The sequence below is a fragment of the Phocoena sinus genome, chromosome 17 (genome assembly GCF_008692025.1).
Source record: "Phocoena sinus isolate mPhoSin1 chromosome 17, mPhoSin1.pri, whole genome shotgun sequence".
NCBI classification, from domain to species: Eukaryota; Metazoa; Chordata; class Mammalia; order Artiodactyla; family Phocoenidae; genus Phocoena; species Phocoena sinus.
This window is the reverse complement of record NC_045779.1, coordinates 43,711,587-43,736,793: the sequence shown is the minus strand read 5'-3', so window position 1 is coordinate 43,736,793 and position 25,207 is coordinate 43,711,587. Positions and strand designations below refer to the sequence as shown.

The 25,207-nt window shown below is 37.7% G+C and overlaps 1 protein-coding gene across 1 annotated transcript in view; it reads left to right on the top strand.

Moving 5' to 3' along the window:
- RGS22 (regulator of G protein signaling 22) overlaps positions 1-25,207 on the top strand; it is a 172,243-nt gene that overhangs the window by 70,330 nt on the left and 76,706 nt on the right. The window contains exons 11-14 of the mRNA XM_032609571.1: positions 3,403-3,536; positions 5,740-5,854; positions 7,307-7,429; positions 8,249-8,350. Coding sequence (XP_032465462.1) covers positions 3,403-3,536; positions 5,740-5,854; positions 7,307-7,429; positions 8,249-8,350 — 474 coding nt within the window. The remainder of the gene's footprint in view (positions 1-3,402; positions 3,537-5,739; positions 5,855-7,306; positions 7,430-8,248; positions 8,351-25,207) is intronic.

Here is a 25,207-nt window from a genome sequence, read left to right as displayed (position 1 = left end):
AAGTCTTTACACAGCTGTTCACACCCCTGCTAACTTCCTGACCTTATTTCCTAGCATTCTTCTCTAGCTTACACCACTCCACACTGGCCTCTTTGCTGTTCTTGGAACACACCAAGCAAAAACCTGGGAGGGCTGTACTTGCTGTTCCCTTCACTTGCAGCACCCTTCCTCCGGATATGTTGCCCCTCACTCACTTTGGTGTCTGCTCAGATATCCCTTAATCAGAGAGGCTATCCTTGACTCTTCCATGTAAGTGCACTTGTGTAGGACAGCACAGATACCCTCCCTCACTATTGGAGCCCTCTGCTCTGCTTTATTTTGCTTTATTGTACTTAAGACCATGTGATTTATGTTTATTGTCTTTCAGCTCCTACTAGAATATAAGGGATTTTTCTTTGTTAACTGCTTTTCCTCAGTGCCTAGAACAGTGCCTGGTGCTTAATAAATATAAACTGAACAAATGAGTGAAAAGTAGCAACAGCAAAATTAGAAATAGTGAGCATTTTTTCACAATGGGGAAGAATAAGATAGTACAAAAAATAGGGGGGAAAAGTCCACAAAGAGAAGAAAAGTTAACCAGCTTTACAGAGAAGAAGTGAATAATCCTATATGCTTTGGCATAGAGATATAATAAATGTAGCTAACACCTGCATTTCAGAAGTAAGGAGCCTTATTAATCTTTCTAGCTTTAAAGGTGTCACAGAATGTTAAGTGTTATTAGCCATAGCCACACACAAACCCTTCAAAAAGCAGATTACTTTATGATCAGGATATCTTATTTTTAAAAGTCAGGAAGATGCATAATTACAGTTTTTAAAATTCTGCTTCTACAAGTAGTGCTTTAGAGCTGGAAATACCTTACAGTTTTTCTATTAGTGATTTCTTAATCCTGTATACACACTAGAATCACAGAGAGGTTTTAAAACATACTGGTACCTGGGTCCCACCTTCAGAGAGTCTGATTTAATTAATATAGACTGGGTGAGAGTCACTGTAAAATCAGGAGGTTGGCTTAGAATTGAAGTTCTCATCCTGCCTGAACATTAGAATCACATTTTAGAACCTACATTTTAATAAGATTCCTAGGTGATGTGTAGGCAAAGCATCGCTACAGGCTGGTGGTTCTCAAGTTTCAGCATGTGTGAGTCACCTGAGTCCGAATAGAGACTTCAAGGCTGCACTTAAAGATCAATATTCAGTAGGTCTGGGGTGGGGCCCAAGGATTTGCATATCTAACAAGCTCCCTCCCACGTGATTTTTTTTTTTTTTCCACGTGATGTTTTTGCTGCTGGTCTGGGGACCACACTTTGAGTTAGTGTCACTGTAGTGAGCTAATGGTTTCTTATCCATTGTTTAGACATTTTTCTGACCTCCTTTGCACTTGTGGCCTTTTTGTATGCCACTCTACTGATAAATCTGAGCTTCCTTGTTAGCCCATGTGACTTTGTGACGCAGTCACAAATCTTAGAGGTGTGGTGTAGGGAGCACATCATCTGATAACATTTGGCTTTCTGAGTACCATCACCATATGTTGTCATCGGTGTTTTCTAGTTGGATAACTAATTCTGATATCATTCTGTTTCCCCTGCAGAAAACAGTGTAAGGAATGGAACTCGATTCTGTTTTCTTTATTTTTCCTGTTTTAAAAGTTGAGATATCATTTATGTAGAGTAAAATTCACCCTTTTTAGTGTACTGTTCTGTAATTTTTGACAAATATATACATTGTGTAGCTACCATCACAGTCATGATATAGAGCAGCTCCTTAACCCACCCCCCAATTCTGCTGTGCCCTTTTGTCAGTTTTTTCTCTATCAGTTTCTTTTTGGCTACTTTTCTTGCTTTCTCCCAAGCCAGAAAGCTCAAAAATTCTAATTTAGGCCATCCTCTCATTTTAAGTATAATACACTTAAATTTTTTTTTTATATTAAGGAAACTTTTTTATTGTGGTATGGTAAAAAGCACATAACAAAATTTACCATCTTAACCATTTTCAAGTGTACACTGAGGTAGTAAGTATATTTGCATTGCTGTGAAACAGGTCTTCAGAACTATTTTATCTTGCAAATTTGAAACTATATACCCATTAACCAACCCCTCCTGCGTCCCTTGGTAACCACCATTCTACTTTGTGTCTATGAATTTGCCACTTCTGTATGATACACTTTTCATAAGCCCAGTCCCACTCATTTAATGAGTATTGGTTAATGTCATGCTTTGTTCCGAATTACTAAAACAGATGTGAGCCCTGATACCTAGAATGTTATAAGTAAAACATACTTAAGTAATTAATTTTGTTTATAGAATTCTTAAAAAAATATTAGTAGCTGTTAGGCACCTAGAGTGTATATGAGATTTTATTGTTTGTTCTGGATAATAAAGCATCACAAATAAATTTCTTGCTCTCCAGCAGCACATATTACATTCTAATTGAAGTTGACATATAAGAAAAGTTTGTTTCTTTTTCAAATTATAAAAATAATAAAACTACTGTAAATTTGGAAACTGAAGAGACAAATCACTCTGATCTCACTGACTTCTAGACAACGATTAACCTATTTTCTCTTAGGCTTTTTGTGAATTTTTAATTGTAATATACTTATATTTTAAATATACTTATATTTTTAATTGTATAATATACAATTTTTAATTGTAATATATCTTTCAATTCTGGTAATTTCTTCATCAGTATTTTTCCATAATTTTCATAATCCTTTTAAGTATTATATAATGTTACATTTATATATTATATATATAAATACATGTATAAGTATATATAATTGTTTCTTTCTCCTCTCTTTGGACATTTAGGTGTTTGTATTTTTTTGATTCATGTATGTAGCATCTCATGTTCTAGATTTAAATAATTAACTTTTGCCATAAAGAACATTTAAGAATGAGAAGAATACGCATGAAAATAAAATATCCAAAAATGGAAGGAAATAGTTCTGTTAAGATGTAAGTCTCTTATGGACCAATGGTGTCCACACATCTTTTCCCGCCCTGCTACCTGCATTCCCTACCCCACCACACACACATACACATACACACACAGGGCACTAAAACTTATTCAGTTACAGAATAAAGAAAAGTTTTTACAAAGTTCTTCCTCCAGGAAAGAGTCTTTTTTCATAATAACGTAAAGCCTTTGGCCTTGTTTTTCTAATACTCTCAATAGGTATAGGGATTTCAGCCTGCTGGTTGCATGAAAGTTGGAGTTTGAGACGGAGAATAAAAAATATTCTCCGTCTCAAACATAGCATGGTAAGTGGTAGAGTGAGGAAAGAAATCCTCTAATCAAAACAATTTTGAGGTATTTTTGGAGAGCTATGCTTTATTCTCTGTCCTTTTTTTCCCCATTTTGCCCATTTTTCACTGTGTTCATTATCTTACTACTTTTTAGAAAGAAGAATCCAGTTTATTACAACTTTCTAAATCTCCCAAGAAACCACCTAGAGTAAAAACAGCAATTCAAAAACCTTGGAAGAGTGAGTCTTTGAATCCAGTTTTTCCTAAGGATGATGTGATTAAGAAAGGGTAGGTGCAGCTTTTTGTGTCCCAAGTGCTTTTCTGCAATGGTAAGATTTTTGAAGAATTTAAAAATTAAATAGAAATTGAAAACTAATACTTTTCTTTTTTTACATGAGTTCTTGTATTTCAGGGATAGATATTAGAGGGTTGTATTTCCCATGCATACTCTAATTAATCGTAGAACGCCTAAGATTGGTAATTTTAAAGAGGTGGTAGTTATGATCTCTAGCTTCTCATGAGCTGTACAATCAAAAGACGTCTCTGAGAAGATTGCCCTTCAATGCTTTCTTTTCCCTTCTCAGTAATATTTCTCAAGCTTGAGAACTCAAAATACCCTCAATAATATTGTACTTATTTAATACAGTATATTTTAAAAATTCGTTTAGATTTGCCCACCTATTTACGCTTTTCATTGTTCTTTATTTCAAACGGAGTTATTTTCCTTCAGCTTGAAGAAACACCTTTTGGTGTTAACTTTGGTGTGTAGTCTGCTGGTGGATAATTATTTGTTTAAGAATTTATTACTTCACTTTTATTCTTCTTTATTGAGATAAAATTTACCTATCATAAAATTCACTATTTTAACCATGTTCAGGTATACAATTCAGTGACTTTTAGTATATGCACAAAGTTGTAAAACCATCACCACTATATAATTCCAAAACAACTCATCAGCCAAAAAAGAAGCTCCATCTCATTAACAATCACTCCTTACTCTTCCCTCCCCGAAACCCCAGTAACCACTCATCTACTCTCTGTACCTTTCCCTTCAAAGTAGAAGAGAAGGAAGGGTTCAGTAACCAAGGCAATGGGGCTACGTTGGACAGGAAATAGGACACTTCTTCCTGAGACAGGATGGAAGGAAGTAAGGATGGGTGTAGGTAAATATATCTGTTGATAGATAAATTTGAAATGCTTTCAGCTGCAAATAACAGAAAAGTTGACTAACAATGGCCTAGACAAATGGAATTATGTTTTTCACAGAGCAAGAAATCTGAGTGTAGGCAACTGCCAGTATTGGTTCACCAGATCAGGAGTATTGAGGCCTAAGTCTTTGTAATGCTCTTGGCCATTCCTTTATAGTCTGTGGTGTTACAGCTCCTGACATCAGGCTCTCAAATCATAAAGAAGGAGCAGGGGCAATATCCATTAATTCTCTCCCTGTAGTCAGGAAAGCAGGCTTTCATAGAAGCTCCCCAGCAGACATCATTTTATATCTCAGTCATAACTGTTACATGACATCCCCTCCCTACCTGGAGTCTTGATAAGTGAATATTCAACCTTTTCAGTATTTTAGTGATGCTGGTAATAGAATCATGTTGTCAGAAATGGGTGTTGAGTTAGCCAGTCAATTAATAGTGTCTGCTACATGGCACAGGGGAAACTGAAGGATGTTGTACCTACATTTTGTCTGAGAAGAACCTGCAGGGTAATCTGCTGGTGGATTGGCGTGGAGGAAGGCTGGTGAGTTGGAACAGGCATGGGTTATGGAGCTGGAAAATGAGGTTTGGAATAATTGCAGTGGGCTATGGGAGAGGGAGCTGGATGAGAAAATATAAAAAGCTAAGGTCGAAAGTCATTAGTCTAACTCCAGAGTCTACCATCATCTCAACTCAAACTACCACATATAAACCCGTATGAATCCCACCTGTTGTGAGGATTAATTATGATCATATGAATTATATTTGGCACAATGTTTGGTATGTAGTTTAGTTGTTAGTGTTCTCTTGCCCTAAGAAAATTAGTTAACTTGCTGCATTTTAAACAAGACTTTGTCTACTTACCTTCATATATTGTTCACTCTTCTCCCCATCTGAAGAACCCCTCTAAACACAGCCCCCCCACACACATACACACAGAATTTATCTTCCACCCATTATTCAGGAAGAAGCTCATTTCTTTAATTACTAATATAGCTCCAAGGGACTTCTCATTCTTACACGCCCATAGTTTTATTATCCGTCCCAGACATTTGGCATCTGTGATATGTTCACGAACTCATTCAACCAGCAGTTATTTTATTGAGAGTTGTCTTTATGTATGACTGTACCTCATTTTCTCAACTGCCTCTTGAGGGCTGGACTTGATGCTGATACTTCTTTTTCTAATTCTCTCACAATGCTTAGGAGCACGCCTAAGATTCGGTGAATGTATAGCAAAGGTTCTCAAAATATTTGTTGATCAATTAGTTCTCATCCCTATAATTTAGGTCAAGGCACATGTCAGAAAGCAGCAAAATTATTCGTTTAACATCTTTTACTGACATTTCTGAATGTCTGAAGCCCCAACTGGGTAGAAGATATACTTATACAGAAGAACCTGTGGTAAGTATTTTGAGAACTGAGTAATTTGATTCCTCATTTAACCTATTTAGTGTCCCCTGATTTTAGAGAATTTTTATTGATTTACCATAATGACTTTTTTCTTTACTGAACAAAAGAATTATTTTTTCCTTACAAAAGGATTTTTATGCAAAAACTTTCTATTTCCTTTTGTAGTACCATGTTGCTGTATACTCTGTTGATTACTGTTTTCAAAAGCAGCTACGTTCTCGTTTTGGTATGATCACACCTCAGACACAAAATAAAACCCTCTAGGATTTTTATTAAATTTTTAACATTTTATAAAAAGTAATATTCTATGTTATGTTTTGGAAGTATGTTTAGAACTTTTATAAAGCAGAGTATTTCCAGTGTGTGGTTACTTTGATAATGTGGATTTAATACACCAGTTCTAAATGAAAATTTCACATTCTTTTGCAATTATACTTTAGGTAGAAACCTTCGTAGTCCTAGTATGGGCTGAACACTTACATATAATTTTGGACTATTTATTTTATTCTAAGCAAACAGTTCTCCTTTTCTTCTATTTAGTATTATTTCCTACCCAAATAATGATTTTTTAGCTTTGGAATGCTAATGGTTAAACATCATAAAAACATTAAATTTTCATCTCAGAATTTGTTTAGTAGGGGGATAAAGGGAGAGGCAGAGAGACACTATAACAGAGAGAGCAAGAACCTGACTTAAACCCTAAATGGTCCATTCCACAGTTATCTTAAGATTACAAAGAAGAAGTCTGAGTTCCACACAACAGATAGCAAAGAGCTCATGTGAATATGGACGCCCTTCCTTATTCTAGAGTTACTCTTGTGCTTGGAGAAATAGCCAGCTTTCTGTGTTTCAAGAACGGTGTTAGGCTTGCCAGCACTGTTGGCAGAGAAGCCCATAAATAGCAAAGTTTTATGAGAACTTATACTGCCATTTACACTCTGAAGGCCGTGACCTGTATGGAGTGAGACTGTCCAAAGAGGGACCCCGTAAGGACAGTTAATGAGCATCACTGAGAGGCCTTGAAGATATTTCTTTTTATAACTCTCTTGTAGCTATTATAGCAGCAGTTCAAGGCTAAAATAACAGTAAATATGTAGGAAAGAGGCCACCAACAGAGATTTGGAAGACTCCTAAAATGGTGTCACGGTGCCTGAAATGTGAAAATAGTTGAGGTTGGGAAGTCAGTTTAATATTAAGTTTGAAATCAGATTAGTTTATAATAGAATGAACTCTGCTGCTATAGTTGGCTCCATAAACGAATCTTGTGGGACAGGCAGATGCAAACATACTGCATTAATTACATATATGGTACAAAAATAAAATAAAATAGTCCAGTGGGGAAATGACAGTTTGGTAGAATTTATGAAACCCTGTTGTTGTACAATGCCATAAAAAAATAACAATGTTTCTGGGTGGATAATGTACTTCTGTTTTGTTATCTAGATTAAAACCATGGCAGATGGTGCCTTGGGAGGATTTCACATGGAAAATTTGTTGCAATCGTTGTATGTAGAAAATAGAGCTGGATTCTTCTTTACTAAATTCTGTGAGAACTCAGGGAACAAGGTAGAAGATAATTATTTTAAATCTAATTTTATACTTTTATTTCATTTAAAATGAGAGATTGAAATAATTGAATGCTCAAATAGTTATATTTGATGTTAAAATTCCCATCTCCTCTGGTAAGAAATCTCATGTTAAATATTTAGTAAAATTTTAAATATCTTAATTATAATTCTCTTTGGTTCATTTTCCTACTAAAATTACAAAGAAAAGTAAAATACGGATAGACAAGAATTGACTTGCATTATTAATAATAGATTACTTTCATATAACTTTGTTTCAGTGTAATGTATATTAACTTCAGTGCTGATTTCTATCAATCCTTTACGTTTTATTTTTAATAAGTCTAACAATGACAGTTGCAATGAATAGTAACAAACTTATTTCTAGGTTTTTTGTTTGCTTGTTTTTTAGTTGTCACAGTCTTTATTTTGCTCAAATGAAAAGTATTTCACTAGCTCAATTATTAGAGTTGTGTTTGCTTCTGGTATAATATACATTTGCCCACATATATCAGAATACCTTCAGATTTTGGTTTCATGCCAGAGATAGTGTGATTACTTTTTAATTATTAACTAGAACACTTACTATTTTAATGACCAATTATGTGAGAAACGTATATACAAAAATATAATGATCCAGTGACAATACCAATAAATAATTTGTATGTTGCCAGTTTGTGATACAAGATAAAACCACCTTAAATTGAACCTGATTTATAGTAACATCAAGGAGCTAAACAATTATTTTTATTTGAAATTAGAGCTTTGTAGAGCTTTAATAATTGGGTGGTAGTAATTTATGTACTTTTTCCATCTGCAGTTGTGGAAGAACAGTGTGTACTTTTGGTTTGACCTACAAGCTTATCATCAGCTTTTCTACCAAGAAACAATTCACCCTTTTAAAGTATGCAAGCAAGCTCAAGTAAGTAGTAAATAATGTTGGTTCAATGTGAAGCACTAAGTACACAGAAATGAAAAGTTGTGTCCAGCCTCAAACAAGAGAAATCTGGGAGTGTGGGCAGAAAGGCAGCAGCTAAGTTGTTGCCATTGAGTTACTTTATTTAAATGTCAGCAGAATATTGTTTTATAATCTGATTTGTGGGTTCTCAGTTTTATCTATTTTATTTGGTATGCCTTATTTTCTCTTTGCTGCCGATTAATTGCTCTTCCAACAAAGGACATCTTATCTTTTTTTCTAATTTATGCCTTTTTGGTTTGGTTGTGAGTAATTTAAAAGAGAACCCTGAGAGAGGACTTGTAATGAATCATTGAAGTGATTGGGAGCAGAGGCATTGACCAAAGATGTTCTCTGAGCTTCCTGCAGCAATCAGCTGTTGGAGATACTTAGGCTATTGGCCCGTCTAAAGATGGGGAAAGAATGTTGACTGATTCTGTGTGGCATAGGCCCTGTGTCATCACCTGGCCTTCTGTGCTACATGCTATGTAAGACAGATACTCGGAGTTGGAGGAAAGAACATCTTAAGACCTCTCCAAAGCAAAATAGAGGGCGGAGAACAGAGGATTCTCTGCAAAGAGAAAGAGAGAGTAGCCATTTTTTGAGGGGAGAAAGAAAGGGAATAGAATTATGACTCAAGCTAACTTATCTTTTCAGTTTTTATTCTTAGGCTCTCCTAATCTTTTATGGAGAGAGGTCATCAAGCCTAGAAAACTGCTGATCACTTCTATATCTCTTGACCACTTAAGTGGTTCTTATAATCTGAAATAACCCCATTCCAGGGGACCTTTCCTTGAGCAATGCTGAGGAGATTAGCTTCGTCATATTGTTTATTATCATATTATAATCTTATTCAGGACATCAGAGAGTACTGCTGGGTGTTTGCTGTTACCTCCACCACCCTGACTTTGGCATTAATAACTGTGTTTTATAAATCAGCTGACAGAACTTTGTACTTTTTACCATGAGAATTAGGGCTTCGGTTCCTACAGAGCCCAGATCTGGCTCCATGAAATCATGAAACTGTATCTCTAATTTGCCAGTACCATTTTCTGAGACCACACAGTTGGCTCTTCTGCTTGTTAATCATTTACCTGTAATTCTCTACTTATCCTTCTTTCCCTAACCTATTGCCTCTGACTGCTAAAGTGCCACCATTTTTATTATGTTTTCACCACTGCAAGACTTACTCCTCTAAAAATCTTCAGCAGCTCACTCAGTTAAGTAGGTTTTTTTGTTGCTGTTGTAATCACAATATTTCCATACACTTGTAAAAGGGGAAATTCTGTTTGAGCTTAGTAGATGTTAATTCTTTGTAATGGTATTCAACCAGCTATAAATGATTGTGAAACAGGATACACTCACATTTTTGTTATTCTGAGATATTCTGTTTTGGGATTATCGAGGCCCATAAGCTTTTTATCCTTCCCTAGCTTCTCTTTTGAAGAGTCAAAACAGTATGGGGAGAGGGGAGTGATGGAGACATTGGTTTTAGTTTAACTGGGGGAAATAAAAGGAGCAAATCATGTAATCTTTTTGACTTGCTTGCTTTTTGCATCTGTGGTTATTTTATTTTTTGGTTAGTGGAGCAGTTGTCTAAATTGGTTTAGGTTTTAATTATCCAAGATTTCTGCCCCCAGATATAAGACTTGCTTCTAATACCATGATCCTATAGATTTGTTTCACAATATGAAATACCATTGGTTTCTTTATAATAGAAATGCTGTATAACTTCCTTCAAGGGTACATGTACAATATAGATCTTTGGATTGATCAAGCCAATGGCAGCATATAATCAGCTGGCACTGTGTTAAAGTTGCCATTAACTTGATTTTTTTTTTTTTTTTTTTTGCGGTACGTGGGCCTCTCACTGTTGTGGCCTCTCCTGTTGCGGAGCACAGGCTCCGGACGCGCAGGCTCAGCAGCCATGGCTCACGGGCCCAGCCGCTCCGCGGCATGTGGGATCTTCCCAGACCAGGGCACGAACCTGTGTCCCCTGCGTCAGCAGGCAGACTCTCAACCACTGCGCCACCAGGGAAGCCCTAACTTGATTTTTATATTGTCTTTGTACATCTGATGAGCTGCGTGGTAAGAGACCAAGGGTTGATTACAAAAGACTTACATGCCTTTCTGTATGCTGATCGACACATTACATACCTTGAAGTTTTATTACCTCAAGAAGTATTGCAGAAATATCTGTAGGCAGACTAGATGGGAGGTCAGTGATAGTGATTTAGCATGACTAACTGTGGTCCAGGAGTTTGAACGACAGTCTTGGGCACATCCTGAAGGTTTCATTGCACAGCTTCCAGATAGAATTGTTCAGTTAGGAACCAAATGAAATGGTCTTGGCAAGGAGGAAGAGAAGCACCACCAGAGTGCAAAGATACAGTCTTTGATCCTAGCAACAACTTGCCAGTGGACCATCTATCACTGCCAAGATTTGGAACCAAGATTTCTGCCAATAGTCCTACTGTTTTTTTAACATTACATACTTGCTTCAGTGAGAGACCATTACAATAGAATGAAGTACCACAGTCTTTTGTAAGTTCTTCTATCTTTGTAGAAATCTTTCAAACTGTATCCCAACAAAAACTACACATTTAGAATTTACCACTCTCCAAAGCATATACATTGGGATTTTAAAAAAATTAGTAAATGTATTATACATGCATAAGTATTATACATGTTTACACATATGTATACATACATACAAACATGTTCAAAATAAAAAATCAGTGGGAAGGAGGAAGAGAGAAAAAAAGAGTAAAAATTAGAGCCTAGGAGCAAAATTATGTGGAGAATGTAGGAATTAATGAGTAGAGAGGGTAGGTAAGAATGAAATGAAAGTGAGGAATAAGAGGATTGCTAGGTAAATCCATGGCACTTTTACCACAGAGTGCTATTGAATATAAAGATGTTCTTGCAGCAATGTGAGATTTTTGCCTTATTGAATTGAACATCAGGGTAACACATTTTTTAATTGAAGTATAGTTTATTTACAATGTTTCAGGTGTACAGCAATGTGATTCAGAATATATATATGTTAATTTTGTTTATACCCAGTAAGTAGTCTTAACTATTTTTTTTATTACCATCAATGATGTGTAGATTTATTTAGTTATTTATTTAACATCTTTATTGGAGTTTAACTGCTTTACAATGGTGTGTTAGTTTCTGCTTTATAACAAAGTGAATCAGCTATACATATCATGCACAAATTTCTTGCTTACCATTGGTTTTTGGATCACATTCCTTCCTTTGGGTTTGATTTCTGAAGAATAGCTTTTTTTTTTTTTTTTTTTTTTTTTGCGTTACGCGGGCCTCTCACTGTTGTGGCCTCTCCCGTTGCGGAGGACAGGCTCCGGACGCGCAGGCTCAGCGGCCATGGCTCACGGGCCCAGCCGCTCCGCGGCATGTGGGATCCTCCCAGACCGGGGCACGAACCCGTGTCCCCTGCATCGGCAGGCGGACTCTCAACCACTGCGCCACCAGGGAAGCCCTGAAGAATAGCTTTTTTTTTTTTTTTTTTTTTTTTTTTATGCGTTACGCGGGCCTCTCACTGCTGTGGCCTCTCCCGTTGCGGAGGACAGGCTCCGGACGCGCAGGCTCAGCGGCCATGGCTCACGGGCCCAGCCGCTCCGCGGCATGTGGGATCTTCCCAGACCGGGGCACGAACCCGCGTCCCCTGCATCGGCAGGCGGACTCTCAACCACTGCGCCACCAGGGAAGCCCTGAAGAATAGCTTTTAATAGGTTTTTCATTAGGATTTACCAGTGGGAAAAATCAGATTTTTTTTGTCTGAAAATGTGTATTTTCTTCTCTCATTGATCATTCAGCTGAATATAGAATTCTAGGTGGACAATTTTCTCTCAGCACTTTGCAGATATTATTCTACTGTCTTCTGGTTTCTATTGCTATTGTTGAAGAGTCTGCTTTTGCTCCCTTGAGGGAGGATGTTTTTTCTCATTCCTTTTATAATCTTCCCTTTGACTTTGGGGTTCTGTATGTCACCTCGATGTGTTTATTACTACAGTTATCTTTCTTGGGTCTAAGTTGCTTCTAGAATCTGAGGAGTCATGTCTTTCATCAATTCTGGAAAATTCTCAGCCATTATTTCTTTCAGTCTTTCTACTTCTCTTTTCTGGATTCTCTGGTCAATGTTCGTGCTTTTCAGTCTATCCCATATCTCTCTTAATCTCTCAAGTTTCTCCATCTTATAATATCTGTGTTATATGTTTTAAAACTGAACAAGATCAATTTTCTTTGATCTGTTTTCCAGTTCATATTTTATTTCTTCAGCAGATTTCAATCTGCTGTTTAACCCATCTATTGAGTTAAATCATTTAAGGAATTACTTTTTATTATTATTAGACATTCTACTTGTGTTCTTTAAATCTTCCTGGTGATTTATCTTTTTGTCTTATTTTTCTTCATGTTTTTAGTTCTCCTTTTATGTCTCTAAGCATTTTAAACATATTTTATAGTCTGTAGCTGTGTTAGGTATCTATTCCTACATAAGCGTATTATCATAACTTTGTGGCTTAAACAACACACCTTTATTACCTCACAGTTTATACGGATAAGGAGTCTGGGCACAGCTTTGCTGGGTCCTCCACAAGGCTGTAAATCAGGATATTGACCAGGGCTGGTTTCTCATCTGGGGCTCACCTGGGGAACAGTCTTCTTCAGTGCTCACATGGTTGTTAGCAGCATTCAGTTCCTTGCAGACCACCAAAATAAGAACTCATTTTTTGTTAGCTGTCAGCTAGCAGCCACTTCAGCTCTGTGCCATGTGGTCCTCTCCATATGGTAGCTCACAACATGGCAGCTTGCTTCTCCAAAACCAGCAAGGGAGGGAGTTTCTTAGTAAGACTGACATTACCATCTTATGTAACATAATCATGTCCACGTAATCACATAAATCTCATCATTGTTGCTGTATTCTGTTGGTTAGAAGCAAGCCATACGTTAATGCCCACACTTAGGGGGAGAAGGTTATGAAAGGGAATGAACACTAGGAGACACTGTTCATGGGTGCCACCCTAGAGTCTGGCTGCTACAATATCCAATAATTCCATGATTTGTAGTTCTTGGGAGAACTAATTCTGCTATTTATTATTTCTGCTGACATGGTGGATTCTTTCCTTGTGTGTTTTGTAATGTTGAATGATGAGCTCTTATAGTAAAGTTTTTATCTGTGGTGCTTCTGCTAGGCACATTTTTATTGCTAATTTGTCATCTTGGGGTTTCCTCATTTGCCAAGTGTAATCTTGAAAACCACACCCACATGATGGTAAACTCATGATAGTGCATCCTCAGGAGATATTTTTCTTTTACGTAGAGTATAAGCCAAGACAAGCAAGCTTCCTTTTTGTTTCCTAGGTTTGGTAGTTGTATATATGTACATTTTTTTCCCACTCTATGTTTCACTTTGTGTGTACCCCTTCAAGGACCATGGTGTACATATGGGTCTCAGTGTTACATTTTCACTTTGTGAGGGTCCAAGGCCCTATCTCCTGTACCCTGTGGCTCTTACAACCCACATCCTTGATTCACCCCATGGTAGTCTCATCATCAGCTCGTGCTTAGCACCCTGGTTTTCAGTACACTCCTTAATTTTGACCCATGGTAATTTTCCTTACTACCGCAGCTATGCATTTAAAAGGATATTAGTTATCCTTTATCCAGTACTTCTAGGCAGTTTATAGAGAAAAAGATTCAAGTAATCTAGCCTGCCAACGTACCAAAAAAGGGAGTCTCTGCAAGAAGCAGTCACATATTTTCTAATTTAATACCCATAGTAAGAATGGGAGGTATTTTTATCCTATTTTTTATAGATAAAAAAGAATCTAGGCCTTCCCTGGTGGCGCAGTGGTTGGGAGTCTGCCTGCCGATGCAGGGGACACGGGTTCGTGCCCCGATCTGGGAAGATCCCACATGCCGCGGAGCGGCTAGGCCCGTGAGCCATGGCCTCTGAGCCTGTGCGTCTGGAGCCTGTGCTCCGCAACAGGAGAGACCGCAACAGTGAGAGGCCCGTGTACCGAAAAAAAAAAAAGAATCTAGATCTCTGAAATGTTAACTTTGCCAAGGTTTCATAGCTGGGAACAAACTTAAGCTCAAACTTGAGGTACAAAACCTACTTCAGTGCTGTACTTTGCCTTCTCTGCTCTACGTATAAAAGTTCATCACGTCTACCGCAGAGGACTTTGTAAGGTCTGTATAAGATAATGTAGATGGAAATATTTTGTAGTTTAATGTAGGGCACTCTATGAAATAAGTAGGTATTATTATCATTAGAGTCAATACTTAAGGTTCTATCAATTGCCTGGTTAATGGAGAACGAAGATAGGAATTTGAAGAAAACAAGGTAGAAGAACAGCAGCTCCTAAACCAACAGCTATTCATTTAACCAATACTATAACTTATTCTGAGATTAAAAATACCACTTAAATCAAAATGTGCTTCATATAATTACAAACTTTTAAGCTATATTTTATAATATTCTGCTACTCACTTCTTAGTTAACATTCACAAAGAGCCTGGTATGTGCCAAGTAATGTCCTGTGAATGCAAAGATAATTAGGACAAAGTTCTTGGCTTAAAGAGCTCACTCTGTAGTGGGGGAGAGAGAGAATTATGGAGGTACTTCAGTCACATTTAAAATAAAACCAGATAATAGCATCTTAACTGGAAATTAAATAAGTCCTGCCTTTACTGGCAGATAAAAGTTGGTTATCGTTTTTTTTTTTTTAAATCAACATCTTTTCAAATACCTGTAGAAGGGAGAGAACTATTTCCTTCTTTTTTTTTTCCATTTTTTGAGCCGAACACTTTAATCCTTTAGTCTTATTCCTGCTCTGTGAAGCAATACAAAATAAATCTGTCTTTTGGGTGACAACTCTTCAAACAACAATATTATACTGTCCTGTTTTACTCCTCTCAACAACTTTAGACTAAATCTCAAATCTTTTACATTCGAGATATAGATCTTTAATCTTAGCTAGATGAAATCTTGACATTTGGAAGTCCCATTCCTGACATCTCCACCCAGTAATTTGACAGCTCATAAATATTCTGGCCTAATGCTCTAGTGAGCAACGGTTGTGCCTCTATATCCCTACAAAGAAATCAGTTGATGGGTCCCATGGCAAATAAGTCAGTCTAAGTGATTACCCCTATTCACCCAGGATCTCTAAGGGTTTACTCTATTTTTTTGGAATTTTATTTTATTTTATTTATACAGCAAGTTCTTATTACTTATCTATTTTATACATATTAATGTATATACATCAATCCCAATCTCCCAGTTCATCCCACTACCAACGACCCCCCCCACCCCGCTTCCCCCCCTTGGTGTCCATACGTTTGTTCTCTACATCTGTGTCTCTATTTCTGCCTTGCAAACCGGTTCATCTGAACCATTTTTCTAGATTCCACATATATGTGTTAATATACAATATTTGTTTTTCTCTTTCAGATTTACTTCACTCTGTATGACAGTCTCTGTGTCCATCCATGTCTCTACAAATGACCCAATTTCATTCCTTTTTATGGCTTAGTGATGTTCCCTTGTATATATATACCACATCTTCTTTATCCATTCGTCTTTCGATGGGTATTTAGGTTGCTTCCATGACCTGGCTATTATAAATAGTGCTGCAATGAACACTGTAGTACATGCGTCTTTTTGAGTTATGACTTTCTCTGGGTATATGTCCAGTAGTGGGATTGCTGGGTCATATGGTAATTCTATTTTTAGTTTTTTAAGGAACCTCCATACTATTCTCCATAGTGGCAGTATCAATTTACATTCCCACCAACAGTGCAAGAGGGGTCCCTTTTCTCCACAGCCTCTCCGGCATTTGTTGTTTGTAGATTTTCTAATGATGCCCATTCTAACTGGTGTGAGGTGATACCTCATTGTAGTTTTCATTTGCATTTCTCTAATAATTATGGATGTTGAGCAGCTTTTCATGTGCCTCATGGTCATCTGTATGTCTTCTTTGGAGAGATGACCGTTTAGGTCTTTTGCCCATTTTTTGACTGTGTTGTTTGTTTTTTTTTAATATTGAGCTGCCTGAGCTGTTTATATATATTGGGCATTAATCCTTTGTCTGTTGATTCGTTTGGAAATATTTTCTCCTGTTCTGAGGGTTGTCTTTTTGTCTTGTTTAGAGTTTCCTTTGCTGTGCAAAAGCTTTGAAGTTTCATTAGGTCCCATTGGTTTATTTTTGGTTTTATTTCCATTACTCTGGGAGGTGGATCAAAAAATATCTTGCTGTGATTTATGTCAAAGAGTGTTCTTCCAACGTTTTCCTCTAAGAGTTTTATAGTGTCCAGTCTTACATTTAGGTCTTTAATCCACTTTGAGTTTATTTCTGTGTATGGTGTTAGGGAGTGTTCTAGTTTCATTCTTTTACATGTAGCTGTCCAGTTTTCCCAGGACCGTTTATTGAAGAGACTGTCTTTTCTCCCTTGTATATTCTTGCCTCCTTTGTCATAGATTAGTTGACCATAGGTGTGTGAGTTTATCTCTGGGCTTTCTATCCTGTTCCATTGATTTATGTTTCTGTTTTCGTGCCAGTACCATATTGTCTTGATTACTATAGCTTTGTAGTATAGTCTGAAGTCAGGGAGTCTGAGACCTCCAGCTCCATTTTTCTCCCTCAAGATTGCTTTGGCTCTTCAGGGTCTTTTTTGTTCTAGTTCTATAAAACATGCCATTGATAATTTTATACGAATTGCATTGACTCTGTAGATTGCTTTGGGTAGTATAGTCATTTTCACAATATTGATTCTTCCAATCCAAGAACATGGTATATCTCTCCATCTGTTTGTGTCATCTTTGATTTCTTTCTCCAGTGTCTTGTAGTCTTGTGAGTCTTTTACCTCCGTAGTTAGGCTTATTCCTAGGTATTTTATTCTTTTTGTTGCAATGGTGAATGGGATTGTTTCCTTAATTTCTCTTTCTGATCTTTCATTCTTAGTATATAGGAATGCAAGAGATTTCTGTGCATTAATTTTGTATCCTGCAACTTTACCATATTCATCGATTAGCTCTAGTAGTTTTCTGGTGGCATATTTAGGATTCTCTATGTATCGTATCATGTCATCTGCAAACAGTGACAGTTTTACTTCTTCTTCTCCAATTTGCATTCCTTTTATTTCTTTTTCCTCTCGGATTGCTGTGGCTAGGACTTCCACATCCTTGTCTTGTTCCTGATCTTAGAGGAAATGTTTTCAGTTTTTCACCTTTGAGAATGGTGTTTGCTGTGGGTTTGTTGTATATGGCCTTTATTATGTTGAGGTAGGTTCCCTCTATTCCCACTTTCTGGAGAGTTTTTATCATAAATGGGTGTTGAATTTTGTCAAAAGCTTTTTCTGCTTCTATTGAGATGATCATATGGTTTTTATTCTTCAGTTTGTTAATATGATTGCTTTGTGTATATTGAAGAATCCTTGAATCCCTGGGATAAAACCCACTTGATCATGGTGTATGATCCTTTTAATGTGTTGTTGGATTCTGTTTGCTAGTATTTTTTTTTAATATTAACATATGTCGTGAATTTTTAAATTTTTTTATTTATTTATTAATGGCTGTGTTGGGTCTTCGTTTCTGTGTGAGGGCTTTCTCTAGTTGTGGCAAGCGGTGGCCACTTTTCATCGCGTTGTGCGGGCCTCTCACTATCGCGGCCTCTCTTGTTGCGGAGCACAGGCTCCAGACGCGCAGTCTCAGTAATTGTGGCTCACAGGCCCAGTTGCTCCACGGCATGTGGGATCTTCCCAGACCAGGGCTCAAACCCGTCTCCCCTGCATTGGCAGGCAGATTCTCAACCACTGCGCCACCAGGGAAGCGCTGTTTGCTAGTATTTTGTTGAGGATTTTTGCATCTATATTCATCCGTGATATTGGTCTGTAATTTTCTTTCTTGGTATTAACTTTGTCTGGTTTTGGTATCAGGTTTATGGTGGCCTCATAGAATGAGTTTGGGAGTGTTCCTTCCTCTGAAGTTTTTTGGAAGACTTTGAGAAGGATGGGTGTTAGCTCTTCTCTAAATGTTTGATAGAATTCACCTGTGAATCCATCTGGTCCTGGACTTTTGTTTCTTGGAAGATTTTTAATCACAGTTTCAATTTCATTACTTGTGATTGGTCTGTTCATGTTTTGTATTTCTTCCTGGTTCAGTCTTGGAAGGTTATACTTTTCTAAGAATCTGTCCATTTCTTGCAGTTTGTCCTTTTTTTTTTTTTGCGGTACGTGGGCCTCTCACTGTTGTGGCCTCTCCTGTTGCGGAGCACAGGCTCTGGATGTGCAGGCTCAGCGGCCATGGCTCACAGGCCCAGCCGCTCCGTGGCATGTGGGATCTTCCCAGACCGGGGCACGAACCTGTGTCCCCTGCATCGGCAGGTGGACTCTCAAGCACTGCGCCACCAAGGAAGCCCCAGGTTGTCCATTTTATTGGCATAGTGTTGCTTATAATAGTCTCTTTGGATGCTTTGTATTTCTGCAGTGTCCGTTGTAACTTCTCCTTTTTCATTTCTAATTTTATTGATTTGAGTCCTCTCTCCTTTTTCTTGATGAGTCTGGCTAAAGGTTTATCAATTTTATTTATCTCCTCAAAGAACCAGCTTTTAGTTTTATTGATCTTTGCTATTGTTTTCTTTGTTTCTATTTCATTTATTTCTGCTCTGATCTTTGTGATTTCTTTCCTTCTACTGACTTTGGGTTTTGTTTGTTCTTTCTCTAGTTCTTTTAGGTGTAAGGTTAGACTGATTATTTGAGGTTTTTCTTTTTTTTTTTTTTTTTTGTGGTATGCAGGCCTCTCACTGTTGTGGCCTCTCCCGTTGCGGAGCACAGGCTCTGGACGTGCAGGCTCAGCGGCCATGGCTCACGGGCCCAGCCGCTCCGCGGCATGTGGGATCTTCCCGGACTAGGGCAGGAACCCGTGTCCCCTGCATCGGCAGGCAGACTCTCAACCACTGCGCCACCAGGGAAGCCCCGAAATTTTTCTTGTTTGTTGAGGTAGGATTGTATTGCTATAAACTTCCCTCTTAGATCTGCTTTTGCTGCATCCCATAGGTTTTGGATCATCATGTTTTCACTGTCATTTGTCTCTAGGTATTTCTTGATTTCCTCTTTGATTTCTTCAGTGATCTCTTGGTTATTTAGTAACGTATTGTTTAGGCTCCATGTTTTTGTGTTTTTTATGTTTTTTTCCTGTAATTTACTTCTAATCTCTTAGAGTTATGTTTGGAAAAGATGCTTGATATGATTTCAGTTTTCTTAAATTTACTGTGGCTTGATCGGATTTACTCTTACATTTACACAACTTCACAAGAGAGAAAGGAAACTAAAAAACTAAGTCAATTAATGTCATCAGGCCTATACCATCTCTTGGTGTTTTTAGGAAGCTGTAAGTTGTGGTATAATAATAATGCAGAATTCATTAATGTTTTCATTCAACAATGTTTTATTGCTGTCCTTCTCAACGTCTCTGGCCCCAAATCGTTTAAATTTTCCATTAGGTGATCTTAGGCACAGTGTGGATCCAAATGAAGTTCATTCCAGGTTGTGCCCTACCTCAGGGTTCTACAGTAATGTCCATGTACTTGGCCCCTTTGCTCCTGCTCCATTTTCTATTACTGTAGAAACAGGAAAGAAACATAAACTGGGTAGCACTTAGACCAGCAGTTACAAGCACATTTTCCCTTGCCTAAAAATGTTGCAGATATTTCCACAAATATTTATCATAAGCATCTAGTATACATGAGGCTCTGATCCATGCTGGGGGCACTTTGAGGAACAAAACACATACAGGTGCTACCACCCAAATACTATCAAAGTTCAAGAATATGCTCTCTTTTTTTTGCCTACTTTTCCAGAGAGTGCTAGAAAGATTGAGAAAGAAGAGACCATGTAGCTCTTTCTCTATGAAATTTGCATTGTACTGACAATGTTTTCCAATGAAGTCTGAGCTAATTTTAGGTTACCAAAACCTTGGGTGTTAACCACAAATTCCTTTGAAAAAATTTTATGGCATAAGAGGGGCAGTGTTGAAGATTTTTTTGATAATCAGCTTAGTTTTTTCTTTGCTTGCTGTCATCCATTACCTTAATTGTTTAGCTCCTCTCTTTACTTGGCATTTACAGGACTTAAATACTTCAGGGTGGTCCTGACATTTTCATTAAAGTGGTATGAGCTAAATGTTCCTTCTCTAGGCTGATGGTGTATTTTCAGGTGCACTAACAGAGATCATTATTTCTTCATACAGCAGTAGTATTAAGAATCAAGCTGTGTTTCTTAAAAGATGAATGGGCATGGGTGAGGGGTCAGGTTGGGGTGATGATTAAATGTGGAAAATCATGTACCTCTTTATAGCTTAATGGTAAATTTCAGAATCTTCATAATTAGGTTGTTTCTGAGTATCAGGCCTGTTATTATTCAGGCTTTGTTACATTATTTGTTTTTGTTACCAGAGAGATGGTGTCTCAAGTACCACTCGGGCTTGGACTGTTGAGCACTATGAATCACTGAGCACGGAATCTACAGGGTTCTTGTCCTGCATCCCATTTTGTGGCACTTGCTGGTGAATTGGACTCAGGAAGAACACATGTAGCAGCCAGCTGTCTGGCTTACAGTTATTCATTCGTTTCCCCTGTTCCTGATGTTCATACGAGCTACCCATGTTCAGTCCTAAGATTTTGAATATTATAGGATTATGGACCAAACGAGATCCTTTTTTAATCCTTTTGTTTCCAGAAAAATCAACACCTGAACTTCTCTAAACCATAATTATCATTATACCTGACATTTATTTAATGTTTACTATCTGTCAGGTTCTATGGAAATCACTTTACATGGATAATTTTATTTAGTTCTTGACAATTCTAAGAGGTAGATATTGGTGTTCTCTCCATTTTACAGATTAGGAAACTGAGATTTAGAGTTGAGTAATTACCTAAGGCAATACTTTCCATTTAGCAATTAGTGAGCTTGGAATTAGAACCAAGTATTCTGACTGCAGACTCTGTACTCTTAACTTCTAAGTCATTGCTTTCTGATTAATTGTCTCTAGAAAAAAAGGAGTATCTGTTTATCACCTTGTTTAATTTTTCACTTTGGTATCTTAAAATATCTTTATGAATGTTGAATATCGAATTTCACCCTTAATAGTTTCCCCCACTGGACTATAAGTTCCAAGAAGACAGTCTGCTTTGTTTACCTCATATATTCAGAACTGGAGCTGGCATATAAAAGATGCTGTAATATTTTTTGAATGAACTCATTGGCATGCTTATATTCTTAGCAACATACTATAAGCCTAATTATAGATAATAATTGATTATTTATAAATGACTGCCAGCCGGGTGCTTTTAATTGTTAAAAAATTTTTAAATAAAATAGCTTCATGGGGCTTCCCTGGTGGCACAGTGTTTGAGAGTCCGCCTGCCGATGCAGGGGATATGGGTTCGTGCCCCGGTCCGGGAAGATCCCACATGCCGTGGAGCGGCTGGGCCCGTGAGCCATGGCTGCTGAGCCTGCGCGTCTGGAGCCTGTGCGCCGCAATGGGAGAGATCACAACAGTGAGAGGCCCGCGTACTGCAAAAAAAAAAAAAAAAAAAAGCTTCGTGAGCTCCCATATACCGTCACCCAGCTTCAACAATGATCAATATTCTGTCTTTCCAGACATACTGTGTTTATAGTCCAAGATTTCTCTTAGTAAGGAGCCCTTAACAAGCTTCCCTAGAGCAACAGTGAAATCTCCCTGTCTCCTCCCACCTCACTCAAGGAACTTAAAAATAAGGTTGCTTTCTGAAACTTAAACTATGAAATCAGTGTGTAATAATTCAGAATGGATATGAGCAGTTGTCTAGAGACAGAATGGCTTCACAGGCCTCAAGACTTCTAATGAACATGCCAGTACATCTAAAAAAAAAGAGTGTTCCGGGCAAGAAGAGGCATTGATCAGCAGCAGCATCCAGAAAGAGAGGTGTTACAGAGGCAGTCCTTGACCATGCCCTTGAAGCGCTGTCCTCAGCCAGCTGCTCCTGTGAGCAGCTGGTCAGCCTGATAGATCTGGAAGGAAAGAACATTCATAGGGTCATAGTTAACTTCCCTTATTTTGACTCCAAGCAACCTGCTACATTTGAGCTTGCTTTCCAAGGTGCCATGCTGGTGAACGTAAATATCCCATCTGTTTGGTGGTTGATTTTCTCATTGTAGAGTAATTCCTCAGCACCCTGGTTTTAGTATCAGTTTCTTGTGCTTTGTTGGCCTGGGTTAGCTTCTCTGTGAGGCAGGTTTTTTAGGTCCAAAATGTTAATAGAGTCATGGTTTCCTTTCTGAATTATTCTTTGTTCACTGATTTTCAAGGAATTATTTTTATTAGAGGTTAAATAATTCCATTAGTTTAAATATCTATTTTGCTTTTGTCTGTTAAAATGTTTTTTAAGTTGAATCCAAAAATTATAAAAATAAAATCCTTGTTTGTTGCTTAGGTTGCCTAAACTGCTTAATAATAACTCTTTTTGTTTTTGAATTTTATTCCATCATATACTGAGTCGATTTTGCTTAAAATACCTTAAGCAATGGCCTGAGTCAGTCAAGCCTAGTCTGTTTCGTCCCTTGAGTTTGTGGTTTGTTTTTGGCTTTATTTAACATGTTGTTTTCCCTTTTGATTTTTCATTCTGTCCAAAATGATTCAAGTTTGTTTTACTCTTTTATCCTATTGCCATTTTCTTACGTTCTCTTTTGCACTGAATTCTGCTTAGTAGAGTCTGAGTAATTGCCAGAAATTCTCTATTTGATTGTCATCACATTATCTTTTTTGTGCAACTCCATCTTGTGTTGATCTCTGCAGTAGTTTGCCTCTCAGTATCAGGATGTTTCAATCTCTAGATCCCATCTTTAAGATTCCTAATTCCTAAAAACCCCAAGGTCCTTCACATGAAAATCCATTTGTGGAAAGCTCCATCTGTAATTTATTCCCTCTCGGCATAGCTCCTCAATAATGTTTTTGAGTTCCTTGTGGGGTGTGAGAGGTCGTTATAAATCATCATTTTTTCCTCCTTTTGCAGAAAAAAAAAAAACATTGGATTGCTTGAACTTGCTCATTATTTTTCTTCTTCCTCATATGAACTCAGATAATGTTGTTCTGTGTCTGCTAGAGCTGTGAAGTTATGAAAACAGACTTCTCTTTTTGCTGAAGTAAATATTTTGTGATTTCTGAAAGTGTCCCATATCAGGACATTTACATTCCTTTTGTAAACTCCTCTAGGAACTCTTTGCCTTAGCTTTTTGGAGCACAGTTTCATTTCATTTTTTTATATGAACTCCAAGGATGGAATTATTGAGCTCAGTTGAGAAGATCCCATGTGACTTGCTATTTGCCTTCAAGTACAGTAATATGTTTTTTGTTGTTGTTACAGCATAGTGGACATCTGTTCTGTTGTGTTCAAGATTATCTGTGAAGTGATTTTGGTCTCTTTGTGGTCCAGACACTGCATCAAGATCCATTAGTACCAGTTAGTTTTATTTCTCATGATGCTTTAATGTTTCTCCTTCATAGCTTCTCCTTATACTTTCTCATGAGGACAAGTTAACAAGCTTTTCCCAACTAAACTCTTAACTCTTCTGGTTTCCTAATCCGACTGAAGTTAAATTTAACATTTGAAGTTTAACTTTGCCCTTTTCCAAATAAAGACGATTCAGGGTGTAAACAAACAATGTTAAAGAAAAACTTACTTGCCCTGCTCCTGTAGTTTGACTTTAATTTAACTATTAAAAAGAACTTGGGCTTCCTTGGGGGCTCAGTGGTTGAGAATCTGCCTGCTAATGCAGGGGACACGGGTTCGAGCCCTGGTCTGGGAAGATCCCACATGCCGCGGAGCAACTAGGCCCGTGAGCCACAACTACTGAGCCTGCGCGTCTGGAGCCTGTGCTCCTCAGCAAGAGAGGCCGCGATAGTGAGAAGCCCGCGCACCGTGATGAAGAGCTTGCCACAGCTAGAGAATGCCCTCGCACAGAAATGAAGACCCAATACAGCCAAAAATAAATAAAGAAAGAAAGAACTTTACTGTAGCCGTATTTTTAAAAATGGATGCCAGTTATACAGTATTCAAGTAAACTGTGTTATAAACTGGCATAATCTGGCCCGAATTAGTTTATTCTGGTATGTGGCTTTGCCTCCAGTGAGTATTTGAATTAGTTGGTGTCATTTGCTTTTTTCCTACTTTATTTCTCTTTCTTTGGTAATCATGATAGGAAAAGAGAATTATCTTTGCCTTATACTCAGTGGTATGATGATAAATGTTTAATAACCACCTCTCTGGGCGGTGGATAAGCAGCCCTGATTTGTAGCTTTTGCTGATCTCTGCGTGTAAATACTCTCACCGTGGATGATTACAAGCTGCCAACATGGTGTTACTGAGCACAGAGTTGGGAGGAGAGGTGCAGCAGCCCACCATTATACAGTATTTTCCACCAGACAGATAGAATAGAGGTAAATAACCTCAAGAGCATGGACAGTCGTAAAACAGTAAAATCAGGAAGTAATCGGTTTTGAGTATTCATCATCTTTGTTTTTAATATAATTTGCTTAATTGTAAGTTTATATAATTTTTGATAGTGACTGAATTTAACAACCTACTCACCAAGTTCCTGAAAATTCGTGAATTAGCTCTTGTAAGCTGGCTTCAGTTTACAATGGAGGAAGAGATAATGACAAGGGCAAAGGACCACTCTGATCCTCTCAGTCGTATATTCCTCTAATGTTATCGCTGGAGACCCTGACCCTCCACCTTCACATTTTTCCTCTACCCT